Genomic DNA, 25869 nt, shown 5'->3' with positions numbered 1-25869 from the left:
TCCTGAACCACGATGCTCAAATATTGAACTTAAGATCTGAGCAAAATTTCTGGGGCAGGAAAAACTGATTCCTAAAAATAATAATAATTCCTTACACTTAAATAGCACTTTTCTGGACACTTCACTCAGAGCTTTACAGGTAATGGGGATCCCCTCCACCACCCCCAGTGTGCAGCCCCACCTGGATGATGCGACGCTCTCACAGAGGGATATAGCCTCTCAGATGGTTTTAGATGGAGATTATGAGGAGGCCGTGATTGGTAAAGGTGAAGGGGGACATATTTCCAGGACACCTGAAGTAACGCCCCTACTCTCTTCAAGAAATGTGCGGGGACTTTTAATGACCACAGAGAATCAGGAGCTCGGTTTTACATCTCACCCAAAGGACGGCTACTTTCTTTTTTACAGTACAGCGTCCCCATCTCTATAGCAGGGCATCGGGACGAGACAGACCGCAGGTGAGCACCCCCTACAGGTCGCACTGACACCTCTTTCAGCAGCAGCCTAAGATTTCCCAGGTGGTCTCCCATCCAGGTACTAACCAGGCTCAGACCTGCTGAGCTCCAGTGGGCTGCCAGCTGTGAGCTGCAGGGCGACATGGCTGCTGGCACTTCCAGGAAGCTGTCCGTAGGCCTGGAAACAAGCCTGGGTGAGACTCGGTTGGCGACTAACAACCAAACAGGCCAGATGGGAGGAAAGGCCTCCTCTCGTTTGCAATCCGCTCTGAAGTTCTCAAGCATGACTTAAGCTGCAAAAGACAAAAATGCAGCTCAGCCGACAGCACGGCACAGAAGGAACCTCAAGCGATTTAGAGATCAGTCACTCAGGAAGAGAAATGACATCTGTACAGCGAGCGACTGGCCGCTTTCTAGTACACGTTCTTCCCTGCATGGGAGAAACGGACCCCATGGCTAGAGCTGGCGCAGGTCACACTGCAGAGCAGTCAGCTCCAGTGGGAGAGGCCGCTGCATGTCCAGCCACGGCCGCTGGGTGGCGCTGTTCTTTACCAGCACCAACGTCCCCCTTGTGGCAGACCACCATGTCAGCCCCTAGGCCTGGTGTTTCTGCTTACCCCGAGAGGACAAGTCAAGAAACGGGACGATAGTGGTTATAGACCAGGTGCACAAACCAAGCGAGAGCAGACCTGCCCAGATGGATTTCTCCCCCTTTCTGACCAGGTTCCAACGTTAAAATAAAAGTAGCACAACAGTCACAGTATTGTTCATTACAGCTGCAGTATATTCACAGACACAGGCAAGTTAGAGATTACATTCACCCACTGAGGGGGGAGAGCGGATCCAAATTTGAATAGGACTGAACGCGTTGCTTTTTCTCTCCCTCCATGGCAGTACAAAACGAGGCCCAAATGACAGCAATGCAATCCTGTCGAGAGCTTCTTCTTAGCAGCTGCAGTACAATCTAGCGCAGGAATGTGGTTGCTTTCCCACCCTCTGTTTTCCGCCTTGGCGCGGTTTGGGTCGCCTGCAGAGGAGGGAGGCAGCCGGGAGAAATCTGGGAGGCCTCGCTGCTCCACTTTTTCCAAAATTCTGGAAAGACCATCGAGATCAGCAAAAAAAAAAAAGGCTTCTGAACTGTTCAGCAATGTCCTTGGAAACCGTAATCACACAGGATGCATTTTTTTTTTTGCCTCCCAAAATAGAGCATTCCTTCACTTGAGCCAGCATTGAAAGTTAAAATAACAATGGAATCGCGTTAGCTTATTTTTCACAGATCAGGTTTCATCTATCAGCATACAATGAACAGAAGTTTTAACAAACAGGGGAGGGAGAGAAAGAAAAGGTTTAGCAAGTAAGCGTATAAAAACTTGAACAAGAATCTATAAATATATAAAAAGCTGTTAAAAGACCTCTCAGTGTACTGTTTTAAAAGGCTCTTCAATAATCTCACTCCAGCTGTACTTCAGATTAACTGCTTGTCTGTTACTCCTCATGCTCTTCATCACTCATCAAAAGGGATCAGGCATTATGTAAAGACTTCCTGAAACAGGCAGAAATGAGAATCTCACACCCAACACGATAATTTATTCCTGCTAAAGAGACTGCATCAATCACATCCGGGTAATTCTGAACAAATAAAAACAAAAACATAAAAAACTGCACCAGCCGTGTCTGGGCTAATTAGACCCGACACGCCTGGACGCTCTGGAAAGGAAAAAAAATGAAGCAGCAATTGACCCCAGCTACAGAAAGGATGTCATTGAGAAGAAAGTAGCTATCATATTTATTCATGTTTCCCAAGCGGAGGAAAAAAAAACAAGAGGGGGGGGGGGCATGAAGAGGAATAAATAAGTAAATCAGACCCATCTCCCAGTCAAGGTCAATGATAAATTTACACACGTCCCTCAAGGCAACAGAGCTGTAAAGGCACAACCTGAAATCAGATCATCTTCAGCAGCACAGTGGCCTTGGCTGTGTGAGACTAACAAAGAGCACATGACAACATACGAGCTATTTAACACCTAACCCGCCCCACCTGCCTCTTCAGCTTTTCCAGTCTTCTGACCTCATTTCCTTCTGGAGGGTTTCTTCTGCTTTTGCTATGGGCTCTAAGTAATCTTTTCGCGCGTCACAGTATGGAAAAATAAACGCAGGGGCTGGCGAGCAGGCAGCAAGTACAGATGCCCAGAAACGAACAGTACAAACTGCAGAAAGGACACCTTGGTGCACAGATCTCCCTACTACATCTACCCACTTCTACAAACCCCAACAATCTGGGCTGAATGTTTTTATTTCATGTGGCCTTGGCAATTTAAGTGCGGAGTTCTATAATTTGTAGAAAACCCTGATAAAATGCAGTGAAAAAAGAACTGGCGACATACTACCCCACATCTCCAAAGCAAAAGCCTGTCTACCGCTCAGTCTGAAAATGGTCAAAATTTAACAACTGCAAGAAATCAAACAAAATCCGCCGCATTCCAATTCAGTGCCGCCAAGTCACGCCTCCACTCAACAGGAAGGCGTTTCGATTTTTTTTAAGCTCCACCTCCAAACACCATAAAAAAACACCTTACTGGCCGGAGTGCTGCTAATTTCCGCAGAACATGCAAAGGGCTGTGTTTTAAAGGCGATTCAATTACCATCTCCAGCGCTCCAGTAATCAACCATCTGAATGCTAATGAACAGCTTGGCAGCATGTGGTGACAACATCCCAGCACAATAAGCTGTACAGCACAGCAGCGAACTTTGCCTTCAGCTAGCATGCATAAATAAACAGAATTAATAACTATCTGAGTACGGACGGGTGACTTAATCTGTTTCGATTAGCTGCAGCCCTGCCCTGGGCTTCCTATTTATTTAAATGTGCCCATCATGTTTAATTAAAAAGCTAATAAACTTTTTCTTCTTTATAAAAGGGGTTGGTTGGCGATCTTGCAAAAGAGGTCTGGAGGCCCTGGCTGTACGGCGCCATGCTGTGGACACAGGTACCGGGGGGGGAGATTTCAGAACAAACCCACTGCCTGGGCTTGGCTTGTTCTGCCCCGCCCCCAGAAAACCCAGTGGCAACTGCAAGAGATCCCAGGTGGGTGATGGAAAAAAACAGGAAGAAAGATCCACCCGTCTCTCCTCAGCGGGTAACTAATGGGTAATCTTTTAAAGGCCCCAAACCCAAAGCACGACTTCTAGAGCGGCAAAAAAAAAAAACAGACTTCTTGCAGGAAAAAAAAAAAGTTCTGCTCGGGCCAGCCACTTATTACGCTACTATCCCCCCCTCTCCCACGTCCCGCAGAAATTAAATTTCCTTGAAGGAGTACCCCCTTTATCAGTGACTGCACAGGCTGGCGCCCAGCCCGGCGGTTACCCGTCGCATTCCCACACGGAAACTCCCAGCACCGCCTGGTCCTCAGGAGCAAGCTGTGGAATCCCAGTCTTGAGGAACCGGCTCCGGATCGGCCTCCCCCTTTTCAGCCACTCGCCAGTAAAGCACAGCCAGGATGTGAAGCTACTTAGCTGCAGCCCAACCTGGTATCCGCGCAGCACAAAATAACGAGCGGCCGTGGTCTCCGGCCCCACCCGTTCTCAGCGTAGATTTATGCCGCCAGGTGCGGCTCGAGCCCGTAAACAGGAAGCAGCTGCTCGGAGCGCCTGGATCCGAGAAGTGCGCTTCGGCACGCCGGCCACACCAAACAAACCGCAGGGACCTCGCCGGCTCCCGATACACCCCCCCCCACAGCAAACCCCACCCGAGTTCAGGAAGCTACACAAGACCGGGACTTCACGTCACCGTTAACAACCCTTCTATTTATTTGAGGTTGTTTAGTGAAAACAAGAAAAAAAAACCTCCAGCAGGCCTACTCGTGCGCGGGGGCACCCTTAAGAACGCAAGAAACGCAAACGCCCGCGTCCCCAAACCCGGCAGTAATACAGCAGTCCACGGATTGGACCGGCCGTTTTGCGACAGCGAAACGATCGCAGCTGTCAAGTCCTAAAATCTGAAAGGTATGGAAACTGAAACGGCGGAGGAGCGTGAACAGTTTGCAGCAGGGAAACGGAAGGAACAGCGCGCTTCTGCCTGGAGCGTCGGACAGACCACGGACTTACCACTTCATCCTCCGACCAGCACTTCTCGATGAGCTTGGGCACGGGCTTCTTCACCAGCCTCTGCAGCGCCTTCCCCGCGTCGTAGTTACTCTCGTGAAGCTGTTCGAGCAACAGGGGGAAAAGAGGGAGACTCATTTGCAAGGGAAATGAAGCATTCCTGGTCAACAGTTAAACACTGGTCCACCCCCCCCCGGGCTCCAGCAGACATAATAAAAGTAAACATTTACTCCAGTCTCAACAGGTGAGTCTGAAAGAAAATTACCACCAACCTTTCAGTCCTGACTGACTTAATTTCAAAGGCATCTTTGTGATTAACAAGCCAAGAGCAGGGAGCAGCTCCAAGAAATGTGGAAAGGAAACCCTTACTAGAAGTCAGGGCTCCAGCCCGAAGCAAAGGGTGTGAGCTCTGGCAAGGATATAGCACCTAGAAAGGTAACTTTCCTGAACCCCAAGAACTGCTAGGGACTGATGGACCACTTACTAAATGGAATAAAGCAGAATTTAAATTCCTGTAAATGATACGAGTCAGAATGAGTGAGCAATGAGGCATTGAGCAAGTGAAGATCAAGAAAGTGAGCAAGTCTGAAGCGTACTGTTATCATTTGAAGCCTTTCCTAAGTGCAAAAAAACACTAACAGTCACGAACAGTTGTATCAGAAAGGGGTTTTTGGCTACAAAAAATGCATTTGACCTTTATAATCCTGAAAGGGCTCAGACGTGAAACAGCACGCCTTTTAGAACAGCTGGAATCAAAACCAGTAACCAAATGAACAGAGTGATGCTGCCGCCGAGATGCACCAAGTTAAAGCAAAATAACGTACAGATGTGTTCAGCTGCTCACACAATAACATTACAGCTCTAAATCATGAATTGTAATAAATCATGTACTGAGCTAACTCTCTAGAATTTGGATGGTTGTGACACAAGGGTAAAATATAAGAATTGCTTAAGGCACTGTATGAAAATCATATTTGTACTTCTAGGTCTACAAAGGTGTAGCATTTTCCCCCTTGTTTTTGGTTTTGTACAAACTAAAGCACAGTGGGTTTCGACAGTTTCTCACTTGATGACTTTCCCGAAGGGGATTTGTCTTTTTAAGATGCAGACTGTAGAGCTCGTCACACTAAGACAGCTTGCATCTCGTCTACAACAGGGCTGGGGTCCTCATGTTTCCATTCCTCTTACTACCCTAAAGAAATGGTCCGAGAGCTCAGGACTTTTTTTCCTGGGTTTTATTTCTGGACCGGTATGTGCAATCCATGTGCGAGTCCCACTTACCACACCCCCCCCAAAGAACCCCAAACATCCATTGTTATGCGGCACGCGTTTCTGTAAAAGCATGGTAGGGCCTGATTAGCATACCCCTACAATTTCTACTGCAAGGCCCCTCATTCCCGCTCCGGTTACTCATCTGATCTGCCAGAGTCTGTCAGTGCAATGCTGCAAATAAATTCTCCTCTTGGCATGGCTCAGCTGTCAGGCACCTCCGTGCTGTAATGAACCCATGAATTACATCTTGCCTTTCTGACATCTCCCATCTCACACATCAAAATATTGTTCTTCAGTCGTAATTTATAACTTCATTGAAATGCCCCTCTCTCACGGTGACCTTCCACTGACTCCCGAACCACTGAATTTCAACCAACAGATTCTGCTCAACACAAAAACTGAGAAGACATTATTAGTAATTACAATTAGACCTACTGGCTGCCAGGAATATATCTTATTTCATCTTCACACCAACAGACTAAATAATTGGTGAAGATGAATTGTAATGCGCATTTTATCACAGAACATAAATTGCAGAACGACAGTGGCTGAACAGACAAACCCAACACAAAAGCAGTGTTAAAGCAGTCTATGCAATGCTTTATTCTCCTTTGTAGGAAAGAAGAATCACCTCCTTTGGAATATGAAGTGGTAACTGTGATGGGCATCTCGTGGTTCAATGGGTTACGGTCTCTGAAGACTATTCCACCATCGCGTCAGGTTGTTTAGTAAACCTGCTAACTGATATAACCTGAAGTTAATTCTGCCTGCTTGAAACACACAGCACTGCTAAAGCAATCATCCCTGTAAAACCATACTCCCACAAGATCAATTACTGAAAAATTACTATTCCCAGTGTCTGTGCACAAACACAAAAGCCACCCCAAAAGTCTTACAGATGTCTTCTGATGTGCAACACCCGATGCTACTGATTCTTTTATTAAAAAATGGATTATACAACTTAAAATTAATTACCCTACGTGCATAAAAACAGGCCCTGATCTTGGCATTAGTGCATCCATCTCATTCGAGGGCAGGGCAACAGGAAGAGACAACAGCCTGTAGGCTGCAATTACAGCCACTTTTTAAACAATCACACGATGGGAATCCTGGGCGTAAAAGAGCCAAATAACACAACAGCAATTTAAGGGGGGAGTGGGGGGTGATTTTTGAAGTTTTGTGCTCACATGGGACCCTCCCCTCTCTTTCCAGACTTGAATCTGAAACGGCGTTCCGGCTCAGGTCTGCCTGGGAGGCCGGCGTGTAGCGGAGCTCCTGAAAAGCGGCACGTAATTCCCGTGGGATTACACGGACAGCGGGGACAGACTCCAAGCAGGGCTACTGGTTGCCCTTTCTGTGAAACGTATCCCATCACCGAACTTTCTCCGCACGCTAACTCCGCCAGCCGCTGTCTTTATAGAGAGGCTCGAACAAAACAGCAGAGCTCTCCTAGTGCACAGGGCACCAGGTTAAGACGCTTAACTTCTTGTGCAGAACAGGAAGAAATCACAAAATGCAGCAACATCTTGCAGAAGAGATTCAAGTAATCAAAAACAGTCCTGAAGTCTTTTTAAAGTGTTTTATTAAACCCATTCTTCCTAGCAAGAAAGTTTAATATTAAGCACAGCAAAACGAGCTTGAGTTATGCTCTCAAGCTTCGGCATTTACAGCAGCTATCCATGGAATAGGACACCTTTTTATTCAATATCACAATACGACAAACAGCCGTGACTTTTGCATCCGTGTGAACAGAGCACCTGACGAGCGGCAACACTTCTGAATTTTTCACAGGCAAGTAGTCATTAAAGAGAAATTACATTTATAACCCATAATGGCTAACGCACAGCACTGACACCAGCAATTTATGGATGTTATTAAGCAAACACTCGTTTGTAGGCGCTTGTTATAATATTTGAAAATCCAGAGTCACATCTTATTTTTCATTCTTTTTTTCTAAGTCTGGTGCAATTAACAATAAATCGCCGTGCCGGCTACAGTGAGCAGTTATTACATAAATAAAACATCTTGGGAGATGCCTGTCTGCTTTGATTTATCCCAAGTGTTGCAACGCTACTGATAACTTCTCACTGGATTTCTGAAACGGGAAAAAACAAATAGCTTTATCAAACCTTTCCTAGTTATAACTCCTTGCTTCACACAAGCAAAAACACATTTTCCAGCGAATCGCTGGCCCTTCGAGGAAAGCAGAGCCCCTAAACGCTCAGATGACTGTCGGCACCAGAGAACTGGAAGCAAGTCTTAAATCTGGAGAGAGACAGATGGAGGAGAGCCATATCCCCCCCCCCCCCATATAAAGTCCCATTATTAACCCCCACACTGTTTCTGCAAAACCAAAACCCTGAGGTTAAGAAAATAAATCCACGTGTTTTACTTTAAACATAAAATGTATATACATACATATTCTGTTGTTTGCTAAAGGGATTCACATGCAACTTGTACTTACAGTGTTTAATGCATTAAGTGTAGTGTCATCACGGGAAGCAGCTAAGCATCCATCTTCTGTAGATCCTCCATCACACATCCCAGCAAAGGCAGCCATGCTCCTGGATGCAGCAGATAAGAGAAATTTAGTATCCACCTCCAGTTCCTGAATCTGCAGATCCCATACACACTGGGAGTTCCCATTCCAGTCCAAACAGACCGAAACGCCACAGATCTGCCTTCAATATTGAGACGCATTGATGCTCGAGAGAATGCTAAAACTGGCCTGAGTAAGTTAACTTCTCGCCACAGCTTTCAGACTATGGATCCAAGGACACCTGGGAAATACAAACGGCATTCAGGACTGAGAACAGGACACCCTCCTTTGCACAGAAGGTGGTTGTTGTCTGGAACAAGCCACTCGGCAGAGTTCCTGGGACCCTGTGAGAACTGTCAGCAAACGAGCTGAATCGTGTCACTTTGTATCCCCCCCCCCCCCCCCGAAGACCCCAAAAAAACAGCTGTGCACCTACAGAATTGATGTCGTCAGAACCCAGAGCACCTGTCAACGCAAAACCTGTTCAGTACTGGGATGGAAGGCATCAGAGACGCCCAGTCAGCATGGGACACAGAAAAATCATTAAAACAAGAAGACCCTGTGCCTCTCCTGGCCCAGGCAAGAACACCTGAACACAGGACTCCGGTTCGGAGGGAAAAAAAATGGGGGAACACTGAAATACAGGACTTTATAGACTTGGTTTACATGACCTCAGCTCTACCTGAAACAGCATGTACGGGTCTTTGTACACCTGTGCTCTTATGCATATATAAAGAGATGCATCTGTGTTTAAGATATTACGTCTTAATGGTATCCATCTCTAGCCTTAAGATTTTTTTTCCCGCTGAAAGAATCTCTGTTGAAAAGACGGCCTCCGCAGCGTCCCGTCTCCGCTAGAGCAGTCCCCCTGCGGGGACACCTGGGGCCAGGCCCTCACCTGGCTGCCCGCAGGTACATCAGAAGGTCACAGTCGTTGACCCCTGGCATCCAGACCAGCTCCTCGTTCTCCGTCACCGTCTGCCCATCCGGAGAGGGGAAGGGCTGCAGCTCTGGGAGTTTGGCCTTGCGACAAAGTGGGAAGACAAAACGAGACAAAAAAAAATAATTAACCCAGAACACCGTTACAGAGGTGCACAGAACATCCGTTTCATTTACTCTCAAATGCCTGGCGGGAAAACCTGGCGGAGTTTAGGTGCTAGCACATGGGCGAGAGGCCTGCCGAGGCCCTGGGAGAACGGGCCGCTGTGCGTGCGATCGATATCGTGTTGCTATGTGCTGTGGCTGGCCAGTAAAGAAACACATTTTATTTGGCGTGTGGGAGGAAAGAGAAAGAGATACAGCAAGTGCTGGCATGACCCACACCCTGAAATTATTCAGGCATTAAAAGATGCAGCTGCTGTACTTCCTGTACGAGCTTCCCCACACAACTCTCCGAAAGCGCTTGAAGCAGAACATCCTTAAAACATTACACAATCTTATCATATTTGCAACCTCCTATTGAGAGGAGACTTTATCCGATGTAACTGTCTTTACAGATCCCATTGCCCACTGTGAGAAGTTCTACTTGAACACAAGGGGACTATATCAGTACTATGATTCACATTAGACAGCTAGTGGCTCTGTAGTTCATTCAGCAGCGTGATGTGAACCTTCTTTTCCAAAATAGGAAACATCTGTTCTTCCATTTTGTCAAAAAAAAAAGCCTTTTTCATGCTGCTGCTGTTTTCGTGGCTTTGAAAATTGAAAGCTTAACGTTCTAATGATTCTCTCGGAACGCGTGACGACATCAATGCTGCTTGAACTCTATGAAACCGATACCAGTGGGTACCTAGAGACCTCATTACCAGCTCTTTCTATCTGCGGCTGCAACATCCGATAGCGAGTCTTTCAGGCAGCGCCGGGCTTCAAGCCTAATAATTATTCCACATGGCTGCATTTTCAAAATATGTTTGCAAAGAAACATTACACGCAGACAGTAATTACGAACGTCGCCTCATTAGCAGGCCTATTGGAAGTTTGTCTGAATAATGCCTTCAGTGCAACAGGCCGGCTGTGCTCTCTTTCTGCTCGGGGTGCTCTCTCTCTCTCTCCACCGCGTAAACATCGGATCAGGAAGCCGCTCATCGCTGGCTCGCGGCGCCTGTGATCTCCACACTGTCGCTTCGTTTCTCATTTCTCCTCCTCACCACGAGCAACCGAGGTCTCGCCTTGGGTGGGTGGGAGGGATCCGTACAAGAGCCTTGCCAAGGACAAAAAACCTGCCCTGGCTGTGCAGAGCGCTGATGGGTTTTTTTTTCCTCTCCTTCAAGCCTGCGGAGCTGCTGGGATGAGCTCTGAAAACCCAGTCGAGACCTTGCTGCGACACCAAAGTGCCGATTCCTATTCAGTCAGCAGGGTACACGCTGCAACGACCTGGTTAATAAAACACAGGGATGACTGAAGAGCTCATTTCCAGCTCACGCCACAAGCCTCCCCACTGCCCCCACAACATGCAGTAAAATATTCCAAATTTGGCCGATTTCTGCCTTCCTCGCCCAGTTCCACAGCACAGACTGCTGTTTCATGTTCGGCTCTGCCAAGAGCAAACTGCAAATGTAACGAATCAACATAAGCACAGCCATTATGTGACTAGACGGCATTCTGTAATTGTATGTTACGAACACAAAATACCAGGGCTTTCTGCGGCATCTCCTTGCAATCTGCAGTTTAAGGGCACAACCTGCTGAAAACACAGGAAGCATAGAAAGGTATGTTTCTGAAACTGTCTAAACCTTGTTAATTATAAAGAACTAGCCTTCATATTAATTCCTGATCTGTGCTTAACCTCCACATTTTTGGTCACCCAAGGGAACAGCATTATGTTTATGCCTGGCATTTACCAAACTAAGTTTTCTGTTTTCAAGGAACACCTCTTGTTGTACTTTAATGAATGCTTAAAACCCCCAAAAATGTGATTGGCATATGCCAAGTTGTTTAGGGAGGCACTACATGAGCAAAATAAGCAATGTAACTTCAAATTCTAGACAATGGTAATAGAGAGGAAATTGACTGAGGGAATAAAGTGCTGAATACAGATTAAAAAGTTCTGACAGAGCCAGAGGAAGAACAGGAACCCAGATCTACTACAGGCGCTGAGGGGAAACGGTCTCTCATCTCTCCCCTAGTCACATGGAGGTTGGTGAAGCTCTCGGGCTTGTGCAATCTGGGCCAACATGTGAAATTAAACTCCACTCAATTCAACTAAAACGCCTGTGCAAGGGGCTCTGTCGAGGCTGCACCGATGCTGCTCAGGCTCCTTGCAGGTAAGAAACCCACCTGGTGACTGGGCCCAACGCGGATCTCCCCCTGCGTGCTGTTTAGTCGCCTGCAAACGAGAAAAAAAAAAAAAGTAAGGGTAGAGATCAACGCCGATAACCGAGAGAGCAAAAGCCTTTGAAAGCAGGAAACTGACAATACAGCGAAAGGACTTCAACCTCCCTGTTCGGAAAAATGAACTGAAAATCTGAAGCCTGTGGTTAGCAGCGGTCTAGACACCCCCATGTAGCGCAGAGAGCCGGGAGACAATTCACCACACCGCTGCGACCCGAGTTTCTGGTGGTCAGAAAACTGGGCCGCGGACATCACAAAGTCTGCCTGGGTGCCATCTCGACAAAGACATGCTAGAAGAGACCCACGGCTGTCTCCCGAGTGACAGTTTAATGATGTGTTGTTTATTTTTCCTGTCGCTCAGGTGTTTAAGGAAGATGTCAACCCGGTGCTGGCAACAGACTGAGGCTGCCCAGAGTGGTTAGTTATCGGCTGCTCCATACTGTGACACGAAAGCTTCTCTTTTCCTTAAGGAAGATGCGTGGCCTTCTGCAGAGGTACCCACAGAGAGGGCACACTCTGTTTGACTATGTAAGATGGCAGAGGAACAGGGTATAAACTAGAACCCCTACATTTAAGCTTTTTCATCTGCTAGTACCTTCCGAACTGCAGGAAGATTAAAACTGGTCCGATAGGGGTTAGTGGGCCCAGTCGACCTATTTGCAACAGGTGAAAGCCGTTGGCGACTTTAAGCAGCGGAAAACCCAGGTCAAAAAACAAGGTCTAGGAAACGGGACCTTTATAAAAGCCATTCTGGGAAAACACATAAATACTAAACCTAAACCGGATCTAAACCTATAAATTTCAGTCTTCTGCAAAGGCAGGGATGGGACTGCGTGTGTAGACATTTTAGTAGCGGCTCTCCTGACGTGGAATGCAGGGGTGAATCTGTCGCCCTCACTTGCCGAACTGCTGAATCCCGCACTCTCAACGACGGCAGCCATCATGATGGGGAGAACTATATATATTTTTTTTTTTAAAAAAAGCTTTGATCGTGACGAGCCATCTGCAGGGCAAGCCGTTACTCTCGGATCCTGCTCCCCGAAGCCTCGCGGAGGCAAAACGGCAACAAAACCAAAGCAAACCGAGCGCCGAAACGGTTGCTGTAACACATGCACGTAACCATAGTAACAACAATTTAATAATAGTGTTCAGATCTCCCAGCTGCAGCGGATTAAAGAAAATGACAAGATGTTCCTTTTCAGAAGCAGCCCGTTGCCATGGGTACGGTGTGGATTCCATACAGCAAAGCAGAGCGCGCTGCCCAGAAACTGTCACGATGATTTGCATTCAAAATCTTTCTCCATCATGGCCGTCTGACCAGACTTAGAAAGGAGGAACCCTAGAGGGACTGTCCTGTTGCCATTTTAATGGTCTTCAAATCCGTCCTCTCTCCATCCCGGCCTGCTAGTGCCCCCTCCTCGCGCTGGGAGGAATGCGTGTGCTGTCCCCGTGACACCCCGACCACCACGAACAGCTGGACTACACTGGAGGTGCCCGTGTTCATCCCCCCCCCCACTCAGCGATTCTCCGTCTCAATCAAGGGTACTGTAACCCTAAAGGCTGAGCCAATAGCCAGAACCACTGCCAAGCTTTAAATACTTTCAACAGCCATATCAGGTTTTTCATCCACTTTATTATTTTGCACGAGGAAACCAGAAACATACAGCTCAGGAGAGAGGGGGGGGGGGGGGGGGGTGCAACAGTAATCCCATTCTGAAGAGTAAAGGTCACAGTCTGTTAAAATAGAAAACCATCTCTAAACCTTTTACTGGCATGTACTTTTTTTTTAAGACACGTCGTTGCAGCGCAAGGTAAATGCCTGCAGACCAAATATATTCCGACACCCGTTCAGCTGAAACGATAAAGAAAACGACTGCAATCGAGACTGGGCGAAAAAGTAAAGTATCGCCGACCTTTAGCGGAGAATGCGCATCGCTGCTGTTGGGGTGGGGAGGGTGGGGTCACACCTTCTACACCACCCTCCACACACCACTTTCACTGCAAGCGAAGGCACTCAACACAGCATTTCCTGTCAACAGGATTCATCTGCAGCGTGCCGAGAGATGCACAGGAAAACCAAAGCTGTCCGGCATCGAAGGCATCGACGTCTCTCGCCTTTCAACACGCCAAGAACACTCATTTTGCGGTTTTCCGTTTTACTCAAGACGGCTCAGCCACTCTGGCCTCTGTTCACACCTGGACCCCCCCCTGCAGATGCACTCGAGCCCCTCCAGCATGTTCCTGCTGGCCTGAGAGGGTCCTGGCCCACCGCTCGGACAGTGGAGAGACTGACCCCTGGTGTGCCGGACACCGTTAACGGCAGGAAGCACCCTGTCCCGACCAGACCGATCTCGTGGGGCGTGCGATTCCTACATTGCAAACAAAACAAGACCCTCTGCCCTCTACCTAAACCAGAAACCCTTAAGGAAAGTGGCCTTCAAACTGCGCTTCCTGCAGAAACTCGGGACAGCAAGCATCTTTAACCTAGGGCACGGTCACATGAAAACGTTAAGACACTAAATGGATGGATTAAGCAACTAAAAGCCAAGTTGGAACTAAACCCACAGGAGCCCCTGTCTGCCCAGGACCAGGGTTGGAAATGAGAACCCCAGCTTCAGGTTTTTGCACTAATGAGACAGCAGAGCATGAGACAAGAAATACAAACACCCCATTTTGCTACAATGCGATAATGTGCACAGTCTGCAGCTGTACGGTTTTGAGCCCAAATGAATATTTTGTCAAATCTGCACCTCAGTCTTTGCAAAGTTACACACCCACCTCGTATTAGCTATGACAACCACCACCTTCTGCTAACTTTGAGTACAATGAGCAGCACCTCCGATATCCTGTATTCGTGCAATCTGCTGTTCAACAGGAACATTACTTCTGAGCAAACACCACAACAGACTAGGTGTGCATGCATGCTGGGAGAGCCCGCCCGAACTGACTGTGGCTAATAAGAGCTCGGAAAACCAACAAAAGAATACCAAGTGAACTGCAGAATGCACCAAGCAAGCAAGGACAAAATTCCAGCAGGCTCTGCAGAAGGGTAATCCTATTGACCTGAGCAACTGAATGGTCATCTTTTAAGAGCAAACTTGAAAGCTGCAGACTTTTGAAAAGTTGCCTTCTGTTTTATTTGACACTGTTAGCAACTGAAGTTCAGAAACAAAAGCCGAGGCATTTTAAAACGGGACAAGATCCATTAATCCCAGCTTTCTAATGTCTTTTCGAATTTTTACATACTTCTCCTAATCCTAATTAAAGAATATATCATGTATCAGACTACTTACAGTTAAGCAAAAGGCACATCCCAATCAACAGTTAGCCTAAACTGAAATTTTAAAGATATCTGCCAGAGTGTAAGTTTTCATTTAGGTCTAGTCTACATCCATCTGTATGTAAGGGACTGTGGAAAAATTAAAGTATGATAACTTTTACTGTGATTAAGCTGCACATTAAAGCTCCGGATGTGACCAGGACATTTTCTTAAGCAAGACTGATCGCCTCAATTTAAAATAAACTTCAGCCAGGGATTACCCCTGAGAGCAAATCCCAGACCACCCGTCTTTACAGGACCTGCTGCTCGTGAACAAATATGAAAAGAGAACTCTCCAAGTGCCCAAATGTCACGAGTGCGTGTGTCTTAACAAGTGGACATGCATGCTATACAGCCACATGACAAGGAGTTCCACAGCAGAATCCAGCACAACTAGACCCCCAGCTGCTCAGCGACACACCCCAGAACTGGTTTCCTACCTCCCACCAAACCAGCTCCAACAGCTGGCCTGGCGAGACTTTTTTCCCCTCCCTTTCTGACGCAGGTATGGATTGAGAAGAGATGCAAGAGAAGAGCTCATTCTGACTTCAAACTAAAACAAAACAATCATTCCATGGCAAAGATTACAACATCGACCATGAGGAATATATTTTTCCAACACCCCAAAAAAAGCGCGTTCCTAGATCATTAGAATTAAATGTGAAAAACAAGCTCGCCAGTGTGGTATCTTGTGCGACGCTTCTCCAGCGGCCTGTGCAGTCCAAAGCAGAGGCTGAACTCCAGCTGTGAAGCACAGCTGGAACGCAGGCACAGGAGGAACTCCAGCCCGGCTACAGCCAGTGCACCGCCAGGGAAATGGGTCAGAACCCCGGGGTTTCTGAGCCCAGAGTGAGCGATACGGACCCGCAACCTGCACATTCTTGACAAGACTGACACGGCTCCAGCTCTGAGATCTGGGCAGCAGACCCTGAGGCAGATGACCACAGCGCGGCCTCATCCTTGACTGGGCAACGCTGGACTGCAGACCTGCATTCCCAACTGGAATGAAAGAACTCGTGCAGACACTGAAGACTCTGGCCCCCCCCCACAGAACCAAAAAATACAATTAGAAAAATAAATTAATGCAGATATTGCACGGTTCATTTAATTTGCATGCACATTTTAATTCAGGATCGTGTCTGTAATAAGCCCCCTTAAAAAACAAAAAAATAAACAATATCAGAACCAGGACAAGCCCTTCACCGCACAAGGCATTAACATGACTCCAGAACTAAGAAAATCGTGTCTGTCAGACTACGTTTGCGAGACTGCACGGTGCTGTAATAAGCTAGCGCAAAAGGCGGCCCAGTAAAACGTTTCGTTATTAATAACTCAACGTTATAACACGCAGTTACCATCACAAACGGGGAGGGTGGCTATACCCATTTCCTGGGCTAGACCCCAGGTTTGTCAAAACACCGCCAACCGCGGCCTCCCATTGGCCGAGCGGGCCAGCAGTCACGGCTCGGCCCGCCCCTCCGTCAGAGGCAGCCAATCCCCGCCCGCACGCAACACTCCCCCCCCACCCTGCAAACATTACATAAACCCAGCTCCTACAGGCCCTGACAGCCCCACGCAGCCACATCGGCACGGCTCCGACCCACGGGCGCCGCTCGGACAGCCGCTGTCAACGAGACGGAGCGCCCGGCCCGGCCCGGTTCGGTTCGGCCCCGCTCCCTGCCGCCGCGCTCAACACACCACGTCGCAGGAACAGCGAAAGGATGCAAAATGGAGTCCTGGCATCCAGCGCCTTGCAAATTTACCCCCCTCCCCTCCCTCCCCTCCTCAGCAAAACACGGGAGGGGTGGAAAACTTAGTAAACAAATCGGTGACAAGTGTGTACACACGCACGACCCCCAGCGCCCCGCACGCACAGCCCTCGGACCCGCGGGGTCCGGCGACGGGACGGGAGACCGCGGCGCCTCTGCAAGCGGGCTCGCTCGCTCGCCGAGCAACACGGCAGCCGGCGCTCAGCGCGCCCCCCGGCCCCGCAGCGCACATTTCATCAAGAGCCGCAAGCAGGCGGGCGCAGGCGAGGCGAGGCGAGAGGGAGGGCGAGAGCAAAACGTAAACAGCGCGGTTTGAACTGAAAGGCAAGGCCAGGGGACGGGCTAGCCTACCTGCGAGGGCTGAACAGGTCGTCCATGTCGGGAAGCCGAGCTCTTGCCTTCTTCCTATCTTGACAGTTTGCCCGCTCTCAGCGCAGAAACAAACAAACTCCCTCTTTTTTTTCCCCCTGCCTATTCTAAGTACTCAAAATGGAGGTGCACGCAGTCTGTCACGGAGGTTTGCACTGAGCTTGTGCTATGACCTCAGCCTTTCACGCACAGCGTACAAAGTTCCCGTTTCTCCACAGGCACGGGACTGGGCATGCGCCGCGACCCTGCGCGCGCACACGCCCGCTCGCTCGCTCGCTCGCTCGCGCACACACCACACAGAGACACGCGCGCACACGCTCCGCGCGAGCCATCTCCCTGCTCCAGCGCTCCGCGGGGTAGACGGGGCCGGCTCGCGCAGCCGCCGCCGCCGCGCCGCACTGCATACAGAGCAGGGGGGCCGGGGCCTGCGCAAGGGGGTTCGTGACATGCAGCAGCCAGGAGCGCAAGGAAGAGCAAAAGGGGGTGGGGGGCTGCAAGGGGGGTGCCAAGGTGAAAACCTGCCCTGTTCACGGAGATTCACGCCACGCAGCGCCCTCTGCGCTAGGAGGGGGGAGGGGTGGTATTTTGTTTTTATCTTATTACAGGATTGTTGCTTTTCTTCTTATTCAACTAGTGCCAGCACTTACAAAAAAAAAACAACAACCGAGAGCTAAATAAAATTTGGAGTTTGCTAGCCTTTTCGTGCCAGAAAGAGGTAAAGTGGTTACTTGCACCACAGGCGACCCGTCAATGTGGGGGCAATGACTTCTTCTCCCAGAGTAAAAGGAGCTTTTCACCCGAAATGTTCGATTAAAATTACCACTTCAAAATTAAATACTGTACCACAATACCTGGTTACTATGCTTTAACTTTTGCTGAAAAGAGCTTGTTGCTCTGTTTCAGACCTCTAGCACTTGTTTATAAAGATGAAATACCACGGTGCCAAAAGATTTTACTCTTGTTACCATAGTCACCCTGCTCATACTGAATACCATCAGACACAACATAACGGTGACATTTTCTTGAAGTGCACAACATAAAACGCTAATTTTCTTTTGGCTTCTAGCAGGCTTAGTAGGTCAGACTGTACACAAGCTATGCATTTACTGTCTACACATGAAGTTCATGTCAACCACCAAACTGCTTAAAAACAGCCACCTTACAGAAATACTCCCCACACTGCGCCCTCTGACCTTTCATGTCAGCCACCCTACCGAAAGCAGGAAATCAGAACAGGCCGGATCCAAAGTTAATGGTCGATTGAGAGGAGGTCCAATCTTCAAAGCCTAATCCAAACCAGACAGCTGTGGGGCAGTGTCCCCTCGCACAGCACAATGATGAGCTCACATCCTGCAATCCGGCAGAATCTCTGAAGCAAACCAAATGCAACCAGCACAGATTCAAAATAAAAAAAAAACCCCACTGAACAAACCAAAACCCTCGAAGAAGAAAGTTCACTTTAACCCAACTTAGCAGTGCTGGTAAGAGTGTTTCCGAAGCACACAGACCACCGGTGCTCAAGCACAGCATCTTGTGTTGAAACAGGTGAGGTGCCCGCTGAAGGCAAGGTCCACAGGGAGCACTTTTCCAGACTGTTCCCAATTCGGACACATCTTGTCCTTGAAAATCGCCCATCTTTCAAGTCACACTTAACGTAGTAAAGCACAGGGTTTTGCACGCGTTGAGCACAATTGCAAAAAGGAAAACGGAGGAAGGAGACTACTTATGACAGACTTGGGTTGTTTATATTGACATTTTAGGAGAAGCAATTCATGTTAGAATATGTTAAAAGTGTAGAATTTAAATGAAGTGGTGATGTGTTAAAACTGCATAATATTATCAAGGCCTCATTTAGAATAGTGAGCCAAGTTGGTCTCCACATAAAAAAATGAAGGATAAAGCTGCTCTGGAGTCAGTCCAGGGAAGAGCAGACACCTTCTGAACTGTATGCAGCCTCTCTGCACACTGTCGGCTGGCCGTCATCTGGGACTGAGCAGCTCTTACTAGTTGACCAGCTGTCTGACGAGCAGACACAGGTGGGAATGACTATCAGACATGTTCACAATGAGCAGGTTTTCCTTCTGCGGAGGTCTGGCCGGTTCCACTTCAAGCCAGCACACCTGACAGAGAGCAGGAAGCTCAGAGGATGGCACAGAGTTGATACCAATTATAAATCCCATTTGACCTTAAGGGGGCTGGAGACCATCGATACAAACAGAATGGGCATAAAACCTGATTTACTGCCCAACAACATCCGCAAACTTTTGACCATCTCTGTCATAAACTGCAACAATGTTTTGGCTGAAATCAGCAATACTACTTTTTGTACCACCAGTTTTAAGGACCTGGGTGGAAGAGGGTTTGGACTTTTCCTTCTTCATAAACAGGGTTTCTATGCATCAGTCTCCAAAAACCTCTGAATGATACATGTTGATGCTTCTGCAACAGTTTCTATCCTTCATACCCATCAATAGTTATTAAAATTGTAAATATGAGGAAGTAACCCAGGGAAGGTAAATGACTGTTGTACATAGTTCAACAACAGGGGCTGATATTCACAGCCTCGTGCTTCACAAACTTGATCCTCCTTGACGTATGCAGTGTGGTGTATGGAGAGTCCTCAGCAGCTTTAGGCTGGATTAAGTAAGGACAAGGCAAAGAAGAATCGTGCCTAGGCCCAGCCACAAAAATGGGCCCATCTTGTCAACAGATGACTAAAAAGAAAAGTCTAGCCTGCGTGGACATGGGGTAAACTTGCCAAATACACAGGTGTTTCCAGATCAGTGCCAGCGCCTGGAAAAAAAGTGACTTGATCAAAGCGTGCCCCGCCCCCCACTTTTCTGCCCTAGACGAGCTACACTAAACAAAACCATGCAGCTGGCCAAACAGGTGGAACGTCCAACACCCACTGGCGGATGGATCAGACCACCAGCCCACAAGGGATCATGGGTAACGAGAAATGGCTCAAGGGCAGTGAGCCGCTGAGCTCCAGGAGTGCACGAATCGCACAGAGAAGGGGAATGGGCTAGAGACCATCGCCAGCACTGGGACATCTAGTGAACGAGCCAAGGGAAATGGTGGAGTAGCCCCTTGCAATGCGGGTGACTCAGTTTTCATACTGGACCACTAGCTTAACAGGCAAGTGATTTAGAAAACTGCTCCACTACACTCTGGGACAACCTCACACAAAACACAAAGCTCCACTCGCACGCCAGCGTGGCCTGATGGGATGAGCCGGAGACAAAGGAGATCAGGACAGTGCAAGGTTTGCCTCACATTATTATTAACAACAAAGGAAAGACATACAGTAGCAAACCTCATGGTGAAGTGCAGTTATACACAACAAGTAGATAAATCACAAAAAAAGGAAATGGCAATATTTTTAAAGCACTGATATCAGTTCACATCTGATGAAGACAAGTTCACTCCATTTCATTCACATTTCAAAAAGCTCTTGCATCCACCACAGACTCAAAGTTATTCACAGACTATGATCTGCAAGCGTGTCAACCTTTGCAATAAATATTACGCAGAGCTACCGATAAAGTCTGTGAACCCCTTTCGTAAACCAGCGAAGCCCTGGTCAAGTGGCCCGTCATCTATCCCTGTGTATGCATCTATTTTTCTAGTAGAGCTATTTACTGATCTAGAGGCAGTGAGGTGGAGGGAGGACACTAATGTCAAATTACCCTCCAGATGGAAACACCAATAACAAGCATGAAGACAAATGAACCAAAGGGAAACAGGCCATCAAACGGTTAGGCACACGTGCGACTTCAAGGTCAGTGACGTGCCACTCACGTTTTGAATTTTAGTCATCTAAATCCTAGAACCTCAATGTGGTTGCAGAAACAGTAAGTACAATCCTGCAGATGTATTCATCGCCTGCAAGACTGTAGTCACATTTCTGTTTAGGATACAAGATCCACTCTCCCACAATCATGCCAGTTACATGCATGATGCATTGACCCGTTAAGAGATGCTAGACCTGACATCTTTTAGTGCAAATACAGCTTTTTGCAGTCAGGGGAACGTGCAGGAAAAGCAACTCATTGTGGAAGGTAACATTCCTAGAGAGAAGGTCATGTCTACGAATGGCCAGGCAACACTTCAATGTCACGTGCGCACAAGCCGTGTTTTTCTGCTGGCGAAATCCTGGTGCATGTTTCAGATTTCTTTAAATCACTCAAAGAATCCAAGACAAAAAAAGTGCCTTGAGCCTGTGTTTAAATGTAATTAGCTTGCGTGTTGCTTGGCTTCCTGATGCAATAAGGAGCTAATTATACTACAAATAGCTGAATAAGCTCAAACATTATACAGGCTTCTCTCCACACTTAATCACAATAATTAACTTCCATCACACTTGTAAGCTCTGGGCCTTTTCATGCAGGTAATCAGCAAGGAGTTTTTCTTTCATGCCCAACTGTGACTGGAACGGATTTGTCAAGAGATCTTCACAAAACAGGGATCGAATTCTTACCTGGTCTCTGGATTGTAGCCAAGTATGTAGAAAAATGAGTCGATACGGGCTTTGAACTCTCTCGCAGCAAAAATGTCAGAAAAATGGGAAATATGGCATTTTCCTCTGAAAACAACACAAAAAAACAAATTCCCAGGATCAATACAGCTGTAATATGTGTCAGTGCCTACAGGAACCACTATAAATAAAACAAATAGAAATGACATCCTCACAAATCTAATGCAACCTGAAAGCAGCTACTGGCCCCATCAGCCCTATCCCTCATTAACTGGACTACCAGGTAGGATCCAGTCAAATCGCATCAGAAAAACAAATGAACAGCTGTAAGTGGAAGATCTTTGATGGGACTTGTAGATATTTGACATCAGGTGAAACAGCAAGGGGAATGTTGCAATGCCTGAACCCCACATCTTGGTTTCATTTTAACTGTCTTATTTCATTTCTTCATGTCTAGCTCCGTAAGAATAATAGGCATCACACTTTGTTTGCCATCATTTCTCTTCCAGCACCCAGCATCACACTGGAAAGCTACCTTCTCCAGAAGATGAAAGGGATGTGGAGTTTGGATGGAGAATTACAGCACACCACTGGAATTTAGTAAGTTTATCTAAAGCCCTGTAATAAGTCAAATCAAAAGCTCTCTGTGTAGCAGAAGTAGCAGCTAATTTGCCCTGAAATCAGTGGCTTCAGTGATGTGGCTTTGAAGGCTTCAGTGCCATTTCCAGATGGTTTTGGTTAAAAAGTCATATGAGCAAAATTGTTAAAGAAAGGAAACTATCTGGTTTCAAACTCAAGATAATAGTCCTGCAGTTGCAATTTTTTTTTCTCTTCACCATGGTCAGTAAAGCACTACTTTATTTTTTTTTAAATGTGAAGTAATGTATGATACAATTATTCACATATCACATGAGCAGGCGAGAGCACAAACGATTAGCATCTGTTTTGATTTTTTTTTTTAAAAAAAAGCTCTGCATGGCCCTTAATACCAAACGCTGAAAAGGGCAAGAGGGACAGATGTGCTGAGACAAACGTAAATTTGGATGTAAATCTAACAGTTCACCTAAAATTAGAGCTTGCGGGGTACAGCCCTATTCCTCGCACATGTTCCCATTTTGTTAAAGACTTGTCATCCGATTACACCAAAAAATCTAACATTCCTCTGTTGCACGAAACAAAGGTAACACAGAGAGAACTCTGCTTCAGTCCCAACTCCCTCCGCCTTCAAGCACGTTTCACCCGTGTGCCGGCCACTGGAATGATCCCTTTCACTTGCCTAAGAGCGGCAGCGTGGTACGTGTCCACGTAATCCGAAATGAAGAGCTCTCTGCTCTTGACGACGGGGTCGGTGATGACGAGCTCCCGGCCAGAGTCTGGAAGAGAAGAAGCGTTTTGCAAGTGGTCAGCCCCCAGCAGAGCTTGGGTCAGTCCAGCACTTCAATCGCACCAGAAGCAGGAGACGGACGGAGACGGGGTTGGGGTGGGAGAGAACATGGGGTCTCTGGAAGCTGAAAAACCAAGATCTCTGAGGAACACTCAGGGGAGAGTCTGCAGAAACGCAGGAGGTTCCCTCACCGGGAGAGCATTAGCACAGTCTACAGGAAAAAACAATAGTTAAAACCTCCAGCACCTAGACAGGAGAAAGGAAAAACGATGAGCTGGCATGCTTTCACCACAAGAAAGAAAAATCCTGTAAAACCGTTGTATTGAGCGAGACACACTTTCAATAAAGGTTCCAATCACCCTTCGGGAGACACCTATCGCCTATACTTTAAGCTACAGCAGTCATGGGATAAAGGTGGAAGGCGACCGTGTCAAAGGGTTTAACCCGCACGGAGAGTCTTTTTTCTCGGGCCTGCCAGGATAGACGTCAAGCACAATCCCTCATGTGGTTCTGGTTTCTGGCGTTTGTCAAAGTGCTCCCTCGTGCAGCAGAGCCGCTGTCGCAGGCCCAGCTGTCAGCTTGCGGTCTTCAGGTTAAAGCAGTGCCACTGTTCTACAAAACCGGGGCCGTCGCATCGTGACACAGACAAGGAAACAGTTTAGCAAATTTGTTTTCAACACCGGCACAGTGCGCATGTACATCAAACAGGGCTCCAGGGGGCGTGAGCCTGGGATCGTACACAGCCTGCTGTAGACAGGTCCATATTGCACCAGAAGTACCACTGACATCCTGATATGAATAACGTCTTCTTCTGCAGAAGATGAGGCCGGGGGTGGGGGCGATAATCCTCACTTTTAGCTCAGTTCTAATGAAATATAAACAAACTTTGAGCATGACACTGCAAAGCACATTCACCAGGGGCACATGTGGCCGCAGGTCTAGGGAGGCCAACCATCGGAGAAACGTTTCAGGGAAGGATCTTGGCTCAAGTCCATCCAACGTCACCCCAAACGAAGTGTTCAGAACTCTTTGTGCCCTGTCCTTCGGACGAGACGTTAAACCGAGATCCCGCTGCCTGCAACCCTGCAGGGGGCAACAAAGGCTTTGCAAGCTGCTCCGGAGAGGAAACCTAAAGACGACTTTGGTTCTGTGCAAAAATAACCAGGCAAGAACGCTCTTGTGATTATGGCTCCGTTTTTTTTTTACTCTGTACCTCCTCTAGTTTACAGTTGCGTCCCGTTTCTTAGACAAAGAGAAAAACAATTAACGGCAAACCACACACAGGACAAAGTCATGAGGTCCTCTTGAGCTGAAACAAACAAGGGAACTCACCGTTTTCATTGTTGCGATCCTGGACCAGGTGTTGGTACACGGAGTCCGGCACCTCAGACTGGCGGTAGTACCATTTCACACTCATCAGCAGGTGGTCCCGTTTACTCTGGAAAAAAATAAAATAAAAACATTCAGCACACTTGCAAGCTTTTTCAAATGACTGTTGCACAGCATAGAGTCCAGTATAACCTACAGTCATAGATTAATGTTCCACTAAGCAAGTGAAGGCATCTTTAAGTTAAATACAACCGCATCTTCAGTGCATATGACTAATTTTGTTTATATACGTGACTAATTGTATTAACCACACATTTACATAAAACCATCAAAACATCTCAAGCAGCTTTCCATCACCATATTTGCTGTAACCCTGTCCTGTGTGGAGAACAGCTCTTGGCTGTGGTGTTCTGGAGGGGAGGGGGGGGAGTGGGTGACTTAGTACACTGCCACCTGCTGTCTCTCTGTGGTATTGCACCCCTGCAAAAGCCAGTGTGGAAATTCAAGAGAAGTAACAGAGGGTGGCAGCACTGAGTCAGAGATCAGTGTTACAGGCTAAGGAAAGGAAAAAAAATGTTTTCATTCATTCACATGAAATATTTATTATTCCTCCACACAAACCTGGCTGACCATTGAGACGGTTTAAAGAACATTAGGGGAACCACAGCTCTGTATAACAGAGGCAATGGAGCTTTTGTATTACAGCCAGAAATCACTGCTGCCTTCAACATTAACTGTACATCATACCCTTTCAAGCAAAGCTGGCTGTATTTATTGTGCCAAAAAAAGGTATTAATTTCACCCTGGAATGATTCTAGAAACCAAATGCTTTTAAGAGCTACAATACTAGCTTTGCCCACTGCTTTTATGGGACAATATAAAGTTATTCTTAAAATTCCGATATCGGGGGGCCTTTTCCTAGTGTTGCAACCCCAGCTGAGGGAGCGCGCACAGAAAAGAGGGCTCTGGGCCTGAGCTCGGCACGTCTTCGCGGCCGCTGATCCCCAGGGCCTTGTCTTCGGGCTGCAGCTCACACGAGGAGCGGGGGAGCCCGAGCAGGACGGGGCGGCCTCTTCCTCTACAGCTATAAAAGGTGGAGGAACTCGCCAGCACCCAACACACGCGCGCGCACAAAAATAAACCTCGGTTCTAAACCAAAATCGCTACATTTGATAGAAAAAAAATAACTGCCTCAGTAAGGGGAAAAAAAAGCCTTGCACCGACAACACAGTTTATTCCACCCCCCCCCCCCCTCCCCGTCAATCACTGCTTTCGGACCGCCACACAGCTCCAGCCCTCCCAGATCAAAAAACGCCCGTCTTGTCCGATTACTGTCAGGGCACACGTCCGTCATCTACCTCCTCGTCATGGGAAGACACGCGCTCACCCCGCGCACATCAGCCACCGCCACACACCAGGAGCGCTGGAAGAGGCTTATTAGCGCAAGATCAACGATTTCAATTTCAAAATTTAAGGCCCCCCCCCCCCCACAGGGGCCTCTAATTAAAAATGATTTTGCTTTCAG

General features: G+C 47.6%; 1 protein-coding gene across 8 annotated transcripts in view; it reads right to left on the bottom strand.

Annotated features, from left to right (window-relative positions):
• The window catches only part of rerea (arginine-glutamic acid dipeptide (RE) repeats a), a 156202-nt gene that overhangs the window by 39421 nt on the left and 90912 nt on the right, over positions 1-25869 (bottom strand). For 6 of the 8 annotated variants that reach the window (XM_088937996.1, XM_088938002.1, XM_088937997.1 and 3 more), the window contains 7 exons: positions 24348-24453; positions 22908-23004; positions 21635-21739; positions 11644-11692; positions 9266-9390; positions 8293-8392; positions 4560-4658 (listed from right to left, as the gene is read on the bottom strand). In XM_088937996.1, the coding sequence (XP_088794122.1) occupies positions 4560-4658; positions 8293-8392; positions 9266-9390; positions 11644-11692; positions 21635-21739; positions 22908-23004; positions 24348-24453 (681 nt within the window). Of the gene's footprint in view, positions 1-4559; positions 4659-8292; positions 8393-9265; positions 9391-11643; positions 11693-17136; positions 17333-21634; positions 21740-22907; positions 23005-24347; positions 24454-25869 lie in introns of those variants that run through there. The other 2 variants (XM_088938003.1, XM_088938004.1) reach the window with 1 other exon arrangement.

This window comes from Atractosteus spatula, chromosome 20, assembly GCF_055471065.1.
Source record: "Atractosteus spatula isolate fAtrSpa1 chromosome 20, fAtrSpa1.hap1, whole genome shotgun sequence".
NCBI classification, from domain to species: domain Eukaryota; kingdom Metazoa; phylum Chordata; class Actinopteri; order Semionotiformes; family Lepisosteidae; genus Atractosteus; species Atractosteus spatula.
The sequence above is the reverse complement of the archived record's forward strand: the minus strand, read 5'-3'. Positions and strand labels throughout refer to the sequence as shown.